At 50.7% G+C, this 19,447-nt stretch overlaps 1 protein-coding gene across 7 annotated transcripts; it reads right to left on the bottom strand.

The window, feature by feature from the left end:
• Positions 1 to 1,296: 1,296 nt before the first annotated feature.
• On the bottom strand, positions 1,297 to 12,570 carry LOC309859149 (zinc finger protein 717-like). 7 transcript variants are annotated; one of them, XM_082719639.1, is made up of 6 exons: positions 12,268 to 12,570; positions 9,864 to 10,048; positions 9,588 to 9,748; positions 6,531 to 6,657; positions 6,192 to 6,284; positions 1,297 to 3,756 (listed from the first exon to the last, which is right to left on the bottom strand). In XM_082719639.1, the coding sequence occupies exons 3-6, from the start codon at positions 9,669 to 9,671 to the stop codon at positions 2,900 to 2,902; spliced, it is 1,161 nt and encodes a 386-aa protein (XP_082575765.1). In that variant the 5' UTR covers positions 9,672 to 9,748; positions 9,864 to 10,048; positions 12,268 to 12,570; the 3' UTR covers positions 1,297 to 2,899. The 7 variants fall into 7 exon arrangements, with proteins under 7 accessions (XP_082575765.1, XP_082575766.1, XP_082575764.1 ...); XM_082719640.1 differs by having other exon boundaries at positions 12,362 to 12,570; XM_082719638.1 differs by having other exon boundaries at positions 9,588 to 9,773; positions 12,268 to 12,569.
• Between the last annotated feature and the right edge of the window lie 6,877 nt (positions 12,571 to 19,447).

Below are 19,447 nucleotides of genomic sequence, written 5' to 3'. Positions count from 1 at the left end.
TTCCTTGGAAACCCAAAGATCGTGTCGCCTGGAAAAGGAGGAATGTAGCCCCATCACCACAGAGCTGGGCTACCTAGGGTGGGTCCCTAGCTGAGACGAACAGAAAGACGTAGCTGGTAGCGTCACTTACCAGAAGGTATACGTAGAGACAGATGAGTTAAAAGAAACTGTTCAGTCTTAAAGATTAATCTAGACAAAATACCAAGGAGCCAGGACTTCCCAGGTTTGAAAATGGAACTGTTCCTCCTTCCCAGCTTCTCCAGGCAGAAAAAAGGATCCCTGAGATAGGAAATGACTTCAGGCTAAAGATCACATTCAGGACAGTATCCACAAAATGGAGCCTCAGGGTAAATCTCAGACCAAGGATGCTGCTCGAAGACCCTTAGTCTCTTAAGCCTTGTAAATCTTCATGACGGATTACACAGAGGGTTTTTGCAAATCTTAGGGGCATTGTCCCCACATCACTCTGTTTGAGGCAGAGTGGTGGGGGATGGCTTTCATCTAATGGAGTGGATTATAATTTAATAGATGAAAAATCCAAAAACTTTTTAAAGGAAATTAAATCAATTTGAAATAAGTTTAGAAACAGTTCAAATGAAAAGAGCCCTCTGGGCAGGAAATACACCTGAAGAAACTAGTTAGTGTAAAAGCAAACAAAAAGCTGGTTATGTGTTGGTAGAAGAGAGATGACAGAGTGCAGAACCCAGAGCCTTGGAAGTCACTCTCAGACCCACTGCACCCTGATCGAGGGGCTGATGGGGTGCCCTGCTAGACTTCAGAGTTCATGGGGACCACAGATGGCTGAGTGCCTCCCAGTTGCCCTCCCCTTTGAGTGGACGGAGTCTCCCCATCTCCATGCTACGCTGTGGACCATCTAAGTGGCCACTTGAGGTCACATGGCTTCAGGCTAAGAGGAACCACACAGAAGGCATGCTCCCAAAGAGACTGTGCTCCTTGTCCTGATACAGATGACGATGTCCTCAATGTTCAGCCAAACAGCTTTATAAGTTGGAATTCTTTGAGTGTTAGTGTAGTGTGCATTTATAAGTGATGTGAACTCTGCGGCCAGAAAGCAGGTGGTGTCCTACTGTATTTTCCAGAGACGGCCACACACTCTTGTGAGATGCCTTTACATCAACAGGTAAAGGTGGACTCTACTTCTCCACCCCTTAGGATCTTCGTGGGCCCTGTAACAACCCCAAATAGAAAAATTCAGAAGTGACTGTGCTACTTACCAGGAGTAGCATTGCCAAGTGTCCCCATAGAGGCAAAAATCACCCCAGAGAAAAAATGGTCTATAGTCTTTCAAAAATCTTCTTTAATATAGTATCATTTCTATCTGAAATTTTTTTATCCACATTACCTAAGCTGATAGTTTGCGCTTCATGAAAAACTCACTGATACAAAGTTGGACCTTCTGTTGAAAAGTGGACACATTAAAGGTATTTATAAGGTTTTACTTTATCCTCAGTGTTCAATGACCTGTCTCTGCCCAATAAAGTCATTCCTGCATTTATTGAATTTTTTTCCTATGATTTCTTTGATTTTTACATCCATTGCTTGGGGATGAAAAGTAACAACAAAAGGTTCTTTCCTGTGTGACTCTCTTACACAAGGACTGGTAACGTCTCACAGAAGCCGACCTCAAATTCGCAAACTGAACTAGCTACAATGGACTCACATTGTTGGAAATAGGTCACACATAGGATTCAACAGTGACTACTTCTCCCTCAGGTAAGTGCAGGTGAAGATTTGTGAGGCAGCATTGGGAAGATCTTTGCCCTCCCCAGTCAGTCCTTTCTGCCTTAAGTCCTGGTTGCCATCTTCACCATGTGGCTCCAAAAACACACCTGTGGGTAATATGCATTCCAGGGGTGAAAAATCAGCAAAGGCAAGTAAGTTTTTTTGTGGCCAGGCATGGAAGTAATGTTCATAATTTGTGTTCATGATCTCTTGGCCAGAGCTCAATTACGTGCTTCCACCCACAGTAAACGGGAGCCAAAAAATGCAGGCGAACTGTGTGCCCGACACAAAGAGAAAGTGAGTTTTGGTGTACGTATCGCCAGTCTCTGCCACACATGGCTTCTCCCCAGTGTGAGTTCTCTGATGTTTGCTGAGGTGTGACTTCTGACAGAAGGTTTTCCCACATGCATTACATCCACAGGGCTTCTCTCCTGTGTGAGTTCTCTGATGCACAGTCAGGGCTGACTTCTGGTAGAAAGTCTTGCTACATTCTTTGCATCCATAGGGCTTCTCTCCTGTGTGAGTTCTCTGATGCCTACTGAGAGCTGACCTCTCACAAAAGGTCTTCCAACACTCGTCACATTTATAAGGTTTCTCACCTGTGTGAGTTCTCTGGTGTACAGTGAGTTTTGATTTCTGGTAGAAAGTTTTCCCACATTCCTTACACTCATATGGTCTCTCACCAGTGTGAAGTCTCAGATGCACAGTGAGCTTTGGCTTTACACAGAAAGATCTCCCACACTCGTTACATTTATAAGGTCTATCTCTTGTATGAGTTCTCTGATGGACGGTAAGAGCTGGGCGATGGCCAAAGGATTTCTCACATTCTGGACATTTGTAAGGTCTCTCTCCTGTGTGAGTTCTCCGATGCGCAGTGATAACGGACTTCTGACAGAAGGTTTTACCACAATCACTGCATTCATGATGTGTCTCTCTATTGTGACTCCTTCGATGTACAGTGAGGGCTGACTTCTGGTAAAAGGATTTCCTACACCCGTGGCATTCATAGGACTTCTCCCCTGTGTGTGCTCTCAGATGCACAGTGAGTTTGGTTTTCACAGAGAAAGATCTCCCACATTCGTAACACTCATATGGTTCTTCTCCCATGCGGGTTCTCTGATGAACAGTTAGGTGAGACTTACGGCAGAAAGTTTTCTTACACTTGATACATGCGTAGGGTTTCTCCCTGTATGAGTTCTCCAATGTACTGTAAGAACTGTTTTACTGATAAAGGTTTCCTCACACTCACTACATTGATAGGGTTTCTCCCCTGTGTGCATTTTCTGATGTTTACGGAGATTAGACTTTGCATGGAAAGTTTTGCCACATATGTCACATTCAAAAGTTTTCTCTCCTGAGTTCTTGAAAGCCGAGTAAGGTGTAATTTCTTGCTGAAATTGTCCCCTCTTTGATCACATTCACAGTGTTGCTCCTCCAAATCAGCTCTGTGAAGATTCGATTGGGTTGGTTTCACACAGGTGTTCCCCCATTTGTTACACCTACAGTGACCCTCCCCTATGTGAGTTCTCTCTCGGACAACGACAGCAGACTTGTCACAGGCTCTCCAACAGTCATCGTAGTTATAGGCAGTCTCTCCCACAGGAGCACTGCTATGTGTAAAGGTGGTTGTCTCCCTGTTCAAGTCATGCCCTTGCCCACCAAATTCAAAAAGTGGCTGCAAAATCTGACCCTTCTGATGAAAACTATGGTGTTCACACCTGAAGGGTTTGCCGCTCACATTACAGTCCTTGGGCTTCTCTCCACCACGCATCTCATCAGGCTCACCAGGGAGAAACATGTTCTGACACACATCAAACTCCTCTGGCTTCATTCCTGAACAGTCTCCATTATTTATAACCAGGTCTGAAATGTGGATTGCGCTCAAATTAAATGGTTTGCCCAAGGCGGTTCTCTTCGTAGTTGACCTTTTGTTGCTGGAGAACCCAACTTGCCCCACATGTCTGCTCTGATGGTCCTGGCGGGTCTCTGTCAGGTCACCTGCACTCTGGACATCTGAAATGAGACGAAGTAACCATGTCTGGTTACCAGACACGTCTGGTAACTACATCTAAGCATTTCTTATGGAAGGTTTGTGTAGGAGTAAAGCCGTTTCTTTCCATCACAGTATTGGGGCCAAATCCACGTTAAAACCTGTTAAACCCCTAGGGCCTGCTTGGGCCTGCTTAGCCAGAGTGACTCCATGTTGCCTAGATAGCCATTTGGTTGTTTAATAAATGCCTCAGCAGTTACTAGTATTGGTTCCAGGTAACCGCTACTAAAACACACAGGTAGGAGACATCCAATCAGCCAAAGCCACCTATGCAGATGTCTGCGATTGTGCCCTATAAAAACTAGCCTGTAAGACCAAGGGGCATCGCTCTCTTCGGAGACGGCCCTGGCCGGTCAGTCTGACTGGCCATTGCTTGGCACAGAATAAGGCTTTGCGTAACTTTGTCTCCGCCTCGTGCCTTTGATAACGGACCCAACAACAGCAGGATATGAATTTTGAAGAATCAATAATGGGTATGTTATGATAAGCATATTATTTTTCTCCCTAACAAAATCATGTAACAAATGACACTAATATATTATTGAATATCAAATCATGGTTTTATTTGTCGGTTTTTTTTTAAGATTTTATTTATTTATTTTACATACAGAAATCACAAGTAGGCAGAGAGGCAGGCAGAGAGAAAGGAGGAAGCAGGCTCCCCGCTGAGCAGAGAGCCCGATGTGGGGCTCGATCCCAGGACCCTGGGACCATGACCCGAGCGAAAGGCAGAGGCTTTAACTCACTGAGCCACTCAGGCGCCCTCAGATCTGCTTTTCCAAGTTTCTTTTTTCCTTACTGGATCCAGGAGGAAATCCCAACAGTCACCTACTCCCTAGCCGCAGTTTCGGCTGAGTTTTTCATCTGCCATCTGTGTTCCTTCTGTTTCCTGTTTTCTCTCACAATAACTGTGCAGTCCTTTTTGCTTGGCCTTTCCTCATCACTCAGCTTTGAAGGTGACAGGACTGTCCTGTATTGGCTACTTTAGGATGCAGTAGATGGCCATTTTTCACCTAAGCAGGGATATTGCTTAGGGACAAGGATCTGCACCCATGTTTCTTTATTTTTTCACTACTTCTTGGGGGATGTCTATGGGCATCCTCTCTCCTTCTCCATGCTAGCCAAAGACAGATTTCTGCTAACTCCTAATGAGACCCTATGCCTTGGCTTCTTACAACCAAGTTCCAATTCTCCTCCCTGGGCTACCCTCCCTGCTGGTCTAAACAATTTAGGTTCTGCAACACAGGCTGCACTCCTGAGCTCTGAAAAGTCTTTTTCTGGCTGCTTCTTGGAAAAGCAGTCTCACCTGTTTTGCTGTGCTTTGCTTCCTGCTGGTGCATCCCTACTTGACAATGTGCTGTTTCTAAAGGCTCTGTTTTGAACTTTGGAGTATCAGCTGTGTCCTACTTTCAATGGAAATGGAGTCCATGCATGGACTGGATTCTCTCTGTTCTAGGGTTACTTAGCAGGAGCAACTGCATCCTGAAACCCCTGGCTCCACTGGCCTTGAGAACGCATGAACTCCAGAGTCTCCCCCCGTGCCATGGATCACCCCTTTCCACACTGCAGCTTGTGCATGGTTCTCCGCCCCCTGTGACACTGATTCTGCGCTTGACAAGGCTTGGTCCTGCGCTCCCTTACTTCCTTAGCAACTACCTGGGCAACCTCCTCTCATCCTGTGCCTCAGATACCAGTCAGGCTAAAGACTGTTCTAGTTTGCAACTTCTAATAGTGACACCCAATCTCTACTGCAGACACTATACCCTGTATGGGTTATGTTGTCAACATTGGAAAATCTAAATCATCACCTCAGGTTAAAGCTATCCGAAAGTAAAGTCTTGATAATTCCCTCAAAAATACTTTCTCTGGGCTTCCCTACTAAAATAACACACCCCAGTTTTTCTCTCAGAGTGGTAAAACATTATTTCTGATTGTGACCCACTTCTTAGTCTTTTGTGTATTTGCTTCATTCTGACTCAACTGAAAGGAATCTCCTAGAAAGGACGGCATGTATTTGATTACCACTGTAATCCCCACAACTACAAAATGACCCATGCTTTACCTGTGTCAAAAGAATAAATGAGGGATAAATAAACACTCGAAAGGGAACAGTGTATGCAAGGAGGGCACCTTTGAACCCAGAGACAACGGCTATTGAAGAAAATACTGGAATGGATTTTGGATAAGTCTAAGAAAAGAGTGGGCAATTAAGAAAAGAAGGGGACATTTGTGGGTGAGAGCCATACTGTGAGAGTGAAGAAGGCAGGAGCGTGATCCATACAGACTCCCTCTCCTGAGGTCTGGGCCTGGGAAAAGCACCTGGGAAAACAGCCCGGCACGGCCCACACTGGCTGTGCTCTTCTCTTCATAGACCCCTGTCCAGTATGCACTCACTGACCTGGGAGGCACCGGGTTGGGGCTTCCCGCACAGCCCACGGCTCTGCTCCTTGCTCCAACTTGACAATCACCTCAGGTTTGGAAATGCAGTGTCCTGTTGATCAGAAATAAGTGGGACTTTTCACAAACTGCTTCAGTTTCAGGGCCTTTGAAGAATGACATGAGCAGAGCTCCAAGGACTGTACGATGAAGGGCCAACATGAACCTCCGACTAGAGGGTGAGCACGCACATTCTCCTGGGCCGCGGAGCCTAACCCTGAGCAGCCTTTCACTTCGTACACCGCTGCACCTTTACCATGAAGAGGAAAGTGCCTGCCCCTGCTGGGACACTCTCACTCACCCAGGGACACCAGGCTCCTGTAGGTCTCCAGCATCACGGCCCTGTACAGGGTCCTCTGAGCATCATCCAGGTCCTGCCACTCCTCCCAGGAGAAGTTCACAGTCACGTTCTCAAAGGACACCAATTCCTGGAATGACATGTGCCTCAATTCAAGGCATCAGCCTGGATCAGAACAGGAAGTCTAGGAGTTCATTCTTTTTTGTGTGTTTGGTCTTGAACAAAATACACCCATGGTTTGTAGTCTGTACTGCCGGGTAAGGTAAAGAGATCCCACAGCAGAAATTTCCTACCTCAGACTGGAAACAACAGCAAAGAAAGTCTCTGAACTTGGGAGATGGATCAACAGGTATTTTCTAATCTTTATGAGAGAGAGAAAAAAATGAAGACAAATAAAGAGGCCCATGAACAATTTAAAAACCAGTCTAACAACATGTAACGAGTTCCGTAAGGAAAGGAGGAAAAATAGAGCACTTACATATTTCAGAAATAATGGCTCCAACCTTCCCAAATTTCGTGAATGATCTGAATATACAGATTTATTAACTTCAGTGCCCATAAGTTAGATTTAGGAAGAAAACAAAAAACAAAAAGCCAACAAACTATTCTAGGCACATCACAGCCAACCTGCCAACATCCAAGAATAAAGAGAAATCTTGGGACGCCCAGGTGGCTCAGCTGGTTGGACGACTGCTTTGGCTCAGGTCATGATCCCGAAGTCTCGGGATCGAGTCCTGCACGGGGCTCCCAGCTCCACAGGGAGTCTGCTTCTCTCTCTGACCTTCTCCTCACTCAGCTCTATCTTTCTCTCAAATAAATAAATAAAATCTTAAAAAAAAAAAAAAAAAAGAAGAGAGAGAAAAATCTTGAAAGCAGCCAGAGAAGAGCAAGCACATTCAGGTTCAAGTACGGGGAAGGACGGGCAACTTATCGGAAACAACGTGGTGAACGTAAATCCTTCGATTCCTTGATTCTGCACCCACTGAGCAGTTATGCTACAAAACTGAAGTGAAATACAAACATTTTCAGAGGAACACAAACTAACATAATTCATCATCAGAAGTTGGCACTACAATGGCAAAGGACCTTCTCCGTGGTTGAAACAAAGTGACACCAGATGATCTGGATCCATAAGACAGAATCAAGATCACTGGAAATGCCAATGTGTAGGTAAACATAAGGAACTATATACATATATATATGCACTTTTCTTCCTTACGTCTACAAAAGACATGATCCTTTAGGGAAAACATTGCAACGATGTACAGAGCACTCATAACGTCTGTAGGCTCAGTATGTACACATGTGTCTACTATCCACAGTACACATGACAGGGCAGCAAATGGATTTATACTGTTCAAAAGTTCCTATTTTCTATGAAGTAGGGCACTACTACTCAGTATGTTTGGTAAAGACTTGTGTGGTAAACCCTGTGAGGAGTGAATAAAAAGGTAACGGAATGAAGTGCAGAGTTTTAATTTGCTACGGCTGCCGTAGCGAGGCACCAAAATGGTTTAGCCATTTGGGAGATAGTTTGGTACCGTCTGCACAGGTAAGCACAAACGCCCAACCCACGATCCCTGCCTCGCCCCTCTGGTACGCATCGGAGGAGCTGAAAACGCACGTCCACGTGGACACCAGCACAGGATGCGTACCGCCGCTTTATTCATAACCATCAAACCTGGACGTGACCCAACGTCTTCAGCGGATGCACGAATCAACTGCGCTCCCCTCTGACAACGGAATGCCACGTGGGGCTGAAGACAAAGGAGCTATCGGGGCAAGGGAAGAACGGGGGAGGAAGCGCAAACGCACCCCAGGAAGGGAGAGGAGCAGGCGTCAAGGACCACACACTGGGATTCCAACTGCACGCCTGCCTGTCAGAGGCAACACTACGGAGCCTGGAAAAGCATCACCACTGGCCAAGGGCTGGGAGGCAGGAAAACGAGCGGAAGGAGCACGGAGGACATGGAGGACAATGACGCTGTTCTGTATGACTGCAGTGGGCTGTGACTGACACGGAGGCTCCATCTCATGATCCAAGTGTCCGGATCTCGACGCCAGCCGAGGTTCAGGGGGAGAGAGCGGGAGAAGAGAAACTCCATTTTGGTCGTGTCGGTGGCTGGCTAACGAAGAAGGACACGGGAGAGAAGAAAGGAAGATGTGCTTTTCCCACAGGACTCACTCCGCGTGAGGTGCCTTCTGGAACAGCCGCACGAAAACATTCCCCAGGGGCTTGAACTAGTGGTCGAAAGGCTCAGGAAGAGGCCCGAGCTGGGGAGAGGCGCTGTCAGGACCGCCAACCGCAGAGGGCCGGACAAGTGCAGGAAAACCAGAGTGTGGAAAAGGGGCCCAGATCGGAACCCTTGGATGAGCTGCGTTCAGGAGAGGAAACAAGCAGAAGAAACCACCAGGGAGGCCGCCCCAGACGCTAAGAGACGAGAATGTCCAGGAGAAGACCCTGGACGGCAGTTTTCCTACGGCAGAAGAGTCGAGTAAGGCACAGCCCACAGCACCGTCACTGAATCAGACATAATCTGGGTTGCTCTGTAGGTTGTAGGATTATTTCTTCACTTAGAAGACATGGATTAACACGACACGGAGGACGGTAAGGTGCAAACGCGCCGTGAACTCTCTCTCAGAAAATACCACTCTCCACAGTCGGACACACAGCCTACACAGACCGGCTGACAGAAACACGTGGAGGGTAAGACCTGCAGACACCCCAGGGTCTGAGTCTAGCAGGGCTCGGGCCGTGGCTGCAGTGGGGCCGTGGACCCAGCAGAGCCCTCCAGAAGCTGCCTGGGACTCGACTCTAGCAAAGCTTCTCAGGCAAACAGCATTCCAGCACCAGGTGACCTTCCAGACTGGTGGCAAACCGCTGTCTGCCCCCTCAGCCGTGTGACCAACAAAGGCACCACTTCAGACTGCTGGGCCTACAATGTTCAGGTCCTGTGAGAACGGGACATGCCTCTTCTGAGGGTCCTTTCTGAACAGGCAGCAACGCTGTGTGTCATTCTGCGGCGGCGTCAGAAAGCCCAGAGACCAACCTGCACTCACCCTGGATGACTCGAAGGTCATATAACCCGTCCACATCCGCATGCCACTGTTGCCGTGTTTCCGCGTATCACCCCGAAGCTGCATTTTACCGACTTCTACTTTTCTATTTTACAGTATGAGCCCTTACTAAGGAGGCACGTACCGCATGGAGCACTGGTGTGCTGCATAAACAATGAATCGGGAACACTGAGAAATAAAATAAAATTAAATAAATAAAGCCTGAGCCCTTCCTCTCCGAGCTCAGGAAGCGCCACGCCAAACAAGCGGACAATTCACCAGAGAGGTGTTCATCTTCTGCTGCTCCGGGAAACCACAGAGGGCTCTGGAGGGACCCCTGGGACAGGAGGTGAACGGACTGGCTGCGGGACCAGACGCTGGGGCTCGGCTCCCACACCTGGACTGTCCTGTCTGAAGCTCTCCACAGTGGCCAGAGAAGACGAGAGGGAGCGAGCGTGCTGCTCCTGTGGGACGAGAGAATTTTCACCTTGAGAAAGGGCAGGAAAGACCCTATTACAGGCCCATTAATTTACACATACAGTTCATCAAAACACACATTCCCTACTGACTTATCAACAGTGAAGAGAAAGAATCAATTTAAGATCTTGAAGATGCTCATTAAAGCAACGACTGTTTATGTTCCTATTAGTAGAGACGCAGACGCAGGGCTTCACAGTCGTGCCTATGTGAGGACACCCGCGGTGTAAACAGCTCGTCTTCACAGAAGCAGACACCCTGCAACAACACTGCTGGCCCGTGACTTTACAGGAAGAGACACCCGTAAGGGACATGGGACACTGTGCTGCAGGGCACTCTTCCAGTGATGGTTCTCCGTGACCTGCTCCCCTCGGCTCACTTCCTCCAACACAGAGGTGGGCTTTGCCACGTGACCTGCTCTCGTCAAAAGGAACGCAGCACACACCCTGGACACAGGTGGAGGAGCGCCTTTCTGCGGACATCCGTGAAGAGGCCCGGGACTGGCCTGATACGAGGCTTTCACCAACCGACCTTTCACCAACCGACCTTTCACCAACCGACCTTCCTCTTTCACCAACCGACCCCAGCCTTGGCACCAGAAGATCACGGCCTCTGGTGGGAACCAGGCACCGATGGGACCGACCGAGTACACCCAGCCCCAAGTGCGGAGCCACAGGACCTCAAAACCTAAAATGACTGTTGTTTAAAGTCGCTGAATGCGGTTGGCCTGTAACCCAGCAAATGCTCACGTGATACACGTGAGCCCCCAACTCAGTGTGTACACGGGGAGAGAGTCTGGAATTACACACCGAGGACCATCGACAGAACCTGACAACGCACACCGAACCTCTGAGGGGTGGGAAGACTGCCCGCTCGCTGGACGCCAGTGAGGCCCTGGAAGACCCGCCGTGGGGAGCCCGCAGACACCCGTCTTAACACCGGGACTTGGCGCCACGAGTCTGCTGGCCACAGCCGGGCGCATGCGGGGTTGGATGTGCGGTCCGGGAAGATGCGTTAGACAAGAAAACTGCGTCCGATTTTCCCACTTCCCACAACGGAAAATGGACACCAGGCCGCTGGCATCGCGCGGTAGAGAGGTCGCTGGCATTCCGTGCGAACACCTGCCCCGGAAACGCCTTGAGCCCCGCAGGGCAGGGAAGACGTCAGGGAAAGTGGGACGGGCACGTCTGAGGCAGTTCCCCCAAGAAGCGCAGTCCTAAGTGGCCGCCTTGGTCAGAAATGAGGTCAGAAACAGACACGGGCCGTGGCTTCACTGCGGCAAAAGAGAGAACAGAACGCACAGCACCCCCAGGTCGGGTTCCCCGACGCGCGCAAGCCGGGGAGCCCGCAGCCCGCTCGCGTCCTGGAAGCCGCCTCGCAGACCCCCGCCGCACCCGCAGACCCTTCCCGGGCCACCGCGGGGAGCGCGCGAGGCCACGCCAGCCGCGCCAGCGGAGGGAGTTCGGGCAACAGAAGCCGGGAGAGGAGAACCGAGCCAGGCAGGGTTTGGGGCGAGCGGCCTCTCAGCCTCAGCAGGTCCCCCTCCCCCTCACACCGGGCCCCTCGGGCGCGTGACCCCTCGCGCCGTCGCCCGCCCCTGTCCGCCTGGCGCAGGTCTCCCGAGGGCGGGTCCACCCTTCCCGTCACTCGCGGCCTCTGGGGAGTGGCACCCCCAGCCCGGTTCCGTGCGCGCTTGGCCATGCGGAGCTGGGGTCCTCTCCCTGCCGGGACTCTCGCGCCTCCGCTCAGGTCACAGGCGCCCCTTCCAGAGAACACGCGACGGCCGTCGGGGGCCGCGCCATGGCTCGCGAGCCAGCGGCGCCTGCAGACCGGGTCCTGCACACGGGGCAGAGCCCAGCGCCCGGCAGACCGCACGGGGGGCGCGGGGGCCCGACCCCCGGCCTCGGGGGAGCCTCAAGAGAGCCCACGCACGACCGCTCCCGGGAGGAGCTTCGCGGACGCCGCCGCGGACCGGGGCCCCCGCACTCCGCACCGAGACGCTCGCGCCACGCCGGAGCGGGAACGGGCACGCGCACGCCTGCAGACCCGCCCCCGCCCTCGCCGCCGCGGGGCCCAGCCCCCCGCAGTGCGCGCCGGGGACCCCCGCAGCGCGCCTTCTCCGGCCAAGCGACCGCCGCCAGCACAGCCCGAGGGCGCCCGGCTGGCGCCCGACCCCGCGGGCCCCGAAGCCCGTCGCCCCGCGCACCGGGTCTCGCTCCACGGGTCGCGCCTGCACTTCAGGCCCCGCCCCCGCCGAGCTCCCGCCGGCCGCAGGGCTCCCCTTTCTCCCTCGCACCGACCTTCGGGGACACAGGACCCAACGCCCCGGGCCCCGCAGCCACAGCGGCCGACACCCGCAGGGAGCCGGATTTCCGGGCGGAAGAGGAGGGGCGGGTCCGCACGTGCGCAGAAGGAACCCGAAGACCCAGAGTCCCGCGCGGGATCCGTCGTTGTCGCGGGAGACTACATTTCCCACAGGCCTCTGCGCCCAGTCCTTTAGGAGCCCTGGTGGGTGATGTGTCTCGCTGCGCGGGAGGGGGTGCGGGCCGGGGAGTTGGCCTCTAACTTCGTGAGGATCCCGGGGAGATCCTGATTTCACCGAATGAGAGACATTGTCCCTAACTGGTCAAATCCTCGTATGGAGGAAACACGAACACTTTCTCTGTAGCATGGGATGGTGTTGGACAGCATCTTACCCACAGACCTTCTTCTAGAGTTGCTGTCAGTCCTCTCAGGCCCCACTGCTACCTGATCAACTAGGTTTATCTAATAAACTAGGTTTATCTGATATCCCAGTCTTTTGTTGTCATTTCAACAGTCTTCACGGCATCACCACCAGCAGTAGAGTCCTTCTCAAGAAACCACTTTCTTCGTTCACCCCTAAGAAGCAACTCCTGATCTGCTGAAGTTTTGTCATGAAATCACAACAATCCAGTCCCATCTTCAGGCCCCATTTCTGATTCAAGTTCTCTTGCTGTTTCTGCAACATCTGCAGTGACTTCCCGAGGGCACAGGACATCCTTCAGGACCTGGTGTCCATATAGCACGACACTTGGATGGGGGGCCCCAACACAGTGGTTACATGGGGCCATGCTGCTTAGCCAGCTGGAGACAGTGGCAAGGCACACCTGAACAACTGTCCCAACTCCTGGATGCACAGGGGCAGTTGGAAATGGAGACACTCCCTCCCAGCAGCCCCCATGTCTGGCCAGCACCTCTCCATCAGTGTCTCCCAGCCAAGATTCAGGGCTGCAGACGGGGGCCATGCTGACATGAGGGAAGCATGTCTGTGCAGGGACTCACACTCTGGCCTCTCAACCTCTTGTGCCTTTCCCTAATCCCTTCCTTTATTGGAAAGAACAAACCACTTACTAAGCGTTCGACAAATACTAGGTACTACACAGTGTCTCAGGACTGAGGAAAGACAGGGCATGGCAAGAAATTTATCTTCTTTGATACACATTCTAGTGGGCAACATATGACAGTCAAGTCCAGAGTATGCCTCCATGCAGACATGCCGTTGGGAAACACCAGTGAGGAGGGGCAGAAGGCTGGTGGTGCTCTCATCCTCAAGAGAAGGCCACTGGGGAGGGTTTCCTTCGAATGCAGCATTTTAACACCAAGAAAGATGGGAATGCCAGCCAGGTGGATATCTGTGGGAACAGTAGCCCCTGCAGAAGGGCCAGCAAAGCCTTGAGAATTGAGGGTGTTTGTGTTGGGAAGAAGTGAGGAGGTCAGTGGCCATGGTGGGCAGCGGAGGACAGGAGAGCATGGGAGATGGTACAGGGGGTTAGGTGGTGGGAGGATGGGTCTGGGGGAGTGGGAGGTCCAGGTCCCGTGAGGCCTTTTGTGTGTGTCAGAGAGGGGCACTGGCTGCTGAGGGAGTGGACTTCCCCCTCCAGGGTCTCCCTGTGTGGAGCACGGACAGAATGGAAGAAAGGGCCTCTGTAGGCAGGAAGCTGTGTTGAATTGATCCAGGTCCAGAGAGACCAGATTCCTGATGTCTTTTCTTGGTAGAGTAAGGGGTTTGCTGGTGGCCACGATGTGGTGGGAGAGGGGAGTCAGGATGACTCCTGGCCTCTGGTCTGAGTAGTGCCGAGAACAAGAGCATTCCTTCTAGACAGAGGAAAGCCAGGGGAGGTGCAGAGTCAGGAAGCAGGGGCACAGCTGCGTGCCTGTCAGTGCAAAGAGCCCGTGAGCTTCATGGTATGGAAGCTGAAGAGCTCTGGGCTGCTGGCGTGGAAGCCTCAGGACGTGTTCTCTGACAGCCTGGTTTTCTCAGAGAAATGGAGGTGAGAACCACATGGGGGCCAGAGGGGACACTGATGGAGGTTTGAAGAAATAAGAGCAGGCAGGAAAGGAGAAATAGTCCCCTAGGAGAGCGGGGAAAAGGAAGGAGGGGACATCCTGGGGCTGCAGGAGTATGAAGGGGCCCCGGGAGCTTGGGGACTGTGAGTAGGGCCACCCGTGTCCCTCTGAGCCTGACCTGGCAGAGGCATCGATTCCTGGAAGGGAGAAAGGGGAGGAGAGTTGATGCCAGGGAGAGAAGCACATGACTAGCAGTAGAATCCCAGCCAGGTTGGGGCAGGAAGGTGCCCAGATGGGCATGGGGAAAAGTGGAGACACTCCAGTGGGCAACACTGAGTGCCCACGGCCTTCTCTCCACCAGCGGGGATGAGGGACTTCATGAAGGCCCTGCAGAAGCTTCTAGACCGCAAGGAAGTCTAGGACATGTTCATCCACCTCTCCCTCACTCAGGTCACAATCCACTGCTGTCTGAGGATTCTGATGCCCCTATACCCCTCATAGCCCTTCCTGAGGGGATGCCTTTGATCCCTGGGTCCACAAGGCACTAGACTAACCAAAGGGCAGGGATGTGGCAATAACATGCTGACAGGTCTCCCTGGAGTTGACCTCCAGATCTACAGTTGGAAAGCCAGATGGGTGGTGGGCACTTTGTACCATGACAATGGGGTGCAGCTTTGGAAACGACCACACTGTGCCGTGGATACAATCCTCACTAAACAGGTGCCCCATGTATTATGGGGCTCTTGTTCAGTGTCAGTGTGAATCAAAGCTGGAAGCTTCCTCTCATGTCAGAGACCATGAAAGGGACCTCAGAGAGCCGTCAGTTAGGAATGGAATCATGTTTGAGGGGTCACAACTCCTGGTCTCTTTAAGAGGATCAAATAAACAAAAAATGGGATATTCTAGTACAACTGAAAGAAACAAACTCCCCCCACCAACATTGGCTGGGAAACCTGAGTAAAGCACTTATATAAGCCCAGGGAGCAGCTGGTCATACCTGAGGGGGTCTTACCCTGGAGAGAGAGGTGGGCAGGTCCCGAAGTTCCACCTGCAGGATATTCCCAATGATGGGAAGAGGAAGAAGGCCAGGTGGGCCTCCTCTTCTCCACACAAAGGTGAACAGCAGGAAAGCCCCACAAGCCACCAGGAGGGTGGGCAGACTGAGCAGAGCCATGTCACCACCCTGTGTGGGCCATGGAACTGTCCCTTAGAATGTCAGCCACGGTTGAAGACAGTTTGTTGTAATTGCAAATCAAGTCTACAGGAGACCCACATGCTCCCTTGAGCCACGTTTAGAAATGTGATGGGTTTGGCATCTTCAAAGTCACTTAATTAAAACTCTACAGTATCCCCAGGGACAGGACTCCTCCTCGTCCCTTTGTTTGTCCCCCATCTCATCATGAGTTTGACTCTTCTCCTGGAATAGAAAGGAAACCCCAAAGGGAAAACTTGGGTGTCTCTTGGCAGCCGCCAGACTGAGTCCTACTCCAGCAGACATAGAGCAGGCAGATGGAAGATGGTCTTCAACTGGAGGCCCTGAGCCCCTCTTCTTCCCAACCACGTCCTGCCTGATCTTCTCCATCTTTGGCTTTGGCAGTGCCTTCACCTGTGGCACCTTCTTCTCCCTTCCCGCTGGGTCCCTACATCATGCCTGCCCCATTAGGTCCATTTAGAACAAAGCAGTCAGAATCTCCTTTAAAGACATAGATCAGGGGCGCCTGGGTGGCTCAGTGGGTTGAGCCGCTGCCTTCGGCTCAGGTCATGATCTCAGGGTCCTGGGATCGAGGCCCGCATCGGGCTCTCTGCTCAGAGGGAGCCTGCTTCTCTCTCTCTGCCTGCCTCTCTGTCTACTTGTGATTTCTCTCTGTCAAATGGATTAAAAAAATCTTTTAAAAAAAAAAAAGACATAGATCAGGCCAGGTTATTCACCTGCTGAAAAACCCTCAGTGGGTTCCCAGGAATTTACCCGAGGGTAAAACCCAAAGACCTTCAAGACCCCCCCACACACACGAGCCTGCACCTTGCCTTCCTGCCCTGTGGGGCCTCCCACCACTCAGCTCCAAGAATAGTCCATGCCATGTGGTCTCCAGGGCATTGCCCCAGCCCCTTCCTCTGCTTCTGATGATGCCCTTTCTGCCTCTTCTGCAGACTCACCTGCACCTCCAGCCCCCAGCCTCTCCTGCACACTCGCCACAACGACCTTGTCTTCTCTCATGTCTTAAGTGGTGATTATACATTAACTCTGATGGTCCGCTGGGTTTGGATAGAAACCGTGGAGTTCAGGACAGTGGGCTGGTGCCCACTTCACTGTGGACCCGGGGATGGGGTCCAGCTGTTCATGTCTCTACCATACAGGTGCTCTCCACAACCCCTGGCACCTGCACCTCAGGCACCTCCCCGCTTTCCGTAGCTCTTCCTGCTTTCCGCCCCACAGCAGGCTGCTTCTTCATTCAAATGGCTGGTATTTGGTTATCAACAAGATTAACAATTAGTATTTTTAGGTTTATGGGTCATTGGTAATATCTGAACTGTTATTTGACCACTTTTCTAAGGAGATATTTACCTTACTGATTTTTCAATGATACAGCCAATTTTCAAAAAAGGCGATAACACCATCTACCCAAACAATACGCACATTAACTTACTGGACATGTTCCCCAATTATGTATCAGTTAGTCAAATTTCACGTCAGGATATTAAGACAATGTTTTACATGAGAAATGTAATGACCATTTATTCCTTTCCTGCATTATAAATTAAAGTCCATTTCTTTGAGATAGATCCTCATTTTAACTGGGGGAACAATGTGAAGGTAAAAAAAGTTACTACCTCTCCCATCTCTCCTCCGGACTCACCCCTGCAAAGTCCCTGGGGTCATCAGCCAGAGACACATTGCTCCTTTTGGCCACATGTATGACCACATGGAGGTGGGGTAGGGGAGCCAGTGCTGCTGGATCCTAAAAAACAGGGCCTTGCTGGACGCCTGGGGGGCTCAGTCAGTGACGCTTCTGCCTTCAGCTCAGGTCATGATGCCAGCGTCCTGGGATCAAGCCCCGCTTAGGGCCCCCTGCTCAGCGAGGAGTCTGCTTCTCCCTCTCCCTCTGCCACTCCCCCCATTAGTAATCATGCTCTCTCTCAAATAAATAGAATCTTTATTTTTATTCTTTTTTTATTTTTCATTATGTTCAGTTAGCCAACACATAGTACATCATAAGTTTTCGTTGTAGTGTTCAACGATTCATTAGTTGTGGATAACAAAATAAAATAAAATCTTTAAAACAAAAAACAGGGACTTGCTATTCCACTCCCCTACTTTTTATAAGACTTTTTTTAAACTTCTTTTCAACGTAACAGAATTCATTGTTTTTGCACCACACCCAGTGCTCCATGCAATACGTGCCCTCCCTAATACCCACCACCTGGTTCCCCCAACCTCCCACCCCCACCCCCGCCGCCCCTTCAAAACCCTCAGGTTGTTTTTCAGAGTCCACAGTCTCTCATAGTTCACCTCCCCTTCCAATTTCCCTCAATTCCCTTCTCCTTTTTTTATTTATTTGAGAGAGACAGTACACACACAGAGGGAGAGGGAAAGTAAGAAGCAGAAGTAGACTCCCCTCTGAGCAAGGACCCCACTGTAGGGCTAGAGCGCAGGACCCTGAGATCCTGACCTGAGCCAAAGACAGGCACTTAACTGGCTGACCCACCCAGGAACCCCTTGCCTATTGTGCTTTGTTCCTTCACCAAATATTTCTTGGGCGTCTTCTTTGAATCAATAGATGCAGATTCTCGTTATTCCTTTAAATGCTGCATAATAGGGCGCCTGGGTGGCTCAGTGGGTTAAGCCTCTGCCTTCGGCTCGGGTCATGATCTCAGGGTCCTGGGATCGAGTCCCACATTGGGCTTTCTGCTCAGCAGGGAGCCTGCTTCCCCTCTCTCTCTGCCTGCCTCTCTGCCTACTTGCGATTTCTCTCTGTCAAATAAATAAATAAAATCTTTAAAAATAAAATAAAATAAATGCTGCATAATATCCTATGGTGTGATACATGAGAAAATAAAGAAAATTTTCAACTTTTAATGTTTTAAAGCCCTGCTCCTGGGTTCCCAGAGAAGCCATCCCTCAACATTTACCAAGGTCAAAATGACCAAAGCCTCAAAACATGGCTCTGTTTCTGCCCTAGCGCACTTTGTACATCGACTTTGTTTAAAATATAACCAAATAGGGGCGTTCCAAACACAAAGATAAGCAAAAGGAAGAAAGCTCTCCTGTGCCCATATAATCAAGGTCACACAGTCCCGCACACACCAGAAGCTGAAAATGAGGTCTGCAACCTTGTCTGATGACCTTTGTCTGATGACTTGTAACTTTCTATGTAAATGTCCACAGCCCTGTGCCAAATGCTGTTTCCTGGGGCGTCCCCTTCTCTGTGAAGTTCATGTTCCCCGGGCAGCTCCCCAGGCTGTCCTCACTTGGGCTCGAACAAAACTCTTCTTTTTAGAGATTCTAAAAGATTTGTTCATTTTTACATTGACATACACCACGCTCAATAAATCATTCCCCCAAGAAGGTACATTTCTGTTGTTTCCAGTATTCTTCTTTGCTTTTTGCCCACAGTAAAAGAAGCTGTCTTAAGGATTTTCTCACATAATTTTAATTTTCTGTTGTTGCTATTTCTTTTTTTATTTAATTTTATTTTTTCAGTGTTCCAGAATTCATTGTTTATGTACCACACCCAGTACTCTATGCAATCCGTGCCCTCCTTAATACCCATCACCTGGATCCCCCAACCTCCCACCCCCTGCCCCTTCAAGACCCTCGGGTTGTTTCTCAGAGTCCACAGTCTCCCATGGTTCGTCTCCCCCTCCATTTTCCCCCAACTCCCTTCTCCTCTCCGTCTCCCATGTCCTCCATGCTATTTGTTATGCTCCACAAATAAGCAAAACCATATGATAATTGACTCTCTCTGCTTGACTTATTTCACTCAGCATAATCTCTTCCAGTCCTGTCCATGTTGCTACAAAAGTTGGGAGATAGAGAGGAGAAGGGAGTTGGGGGAAATTGGAAGGGGAGGTGAACCATG

This window comes from Mustela nivalis (genome assembly GCF_964662115.1).
Source record: "Mustela nivalis genome assembly, chromosome: 2".
NCBI classification, from domain to species: domain Eukaryota; kingdom Metazoa; phylum Chordata; class Mammalia; order Carnivora; family Mustelidae; genus Mustela; species Mustela nivalis.
The sequence above is the reverse complement of the archived record's forward strand: the minus strand, read 5'-3'. Positions and strand labels throughout refer to the sequence as shown.

Coding starts and splice junctions, on each gene's coding strand:
- LOC309859149 (XM_082719636.1), bottom strand. Junction 6,285..6,530: donor CAGGAGCCTGGTGTCCCTGG/GTGAGTGAGAGT, acceptor TCTGATCAACAG/GACACTGCATTTCCAAACCT. Junction 3,757..6,191: donor CCCAACCCGGTGCCTCCCAG/GTCAGTGAGTGC, acceptor GTCTCATTTCAG/ATGTCCAGAGTGCAGGTGAC.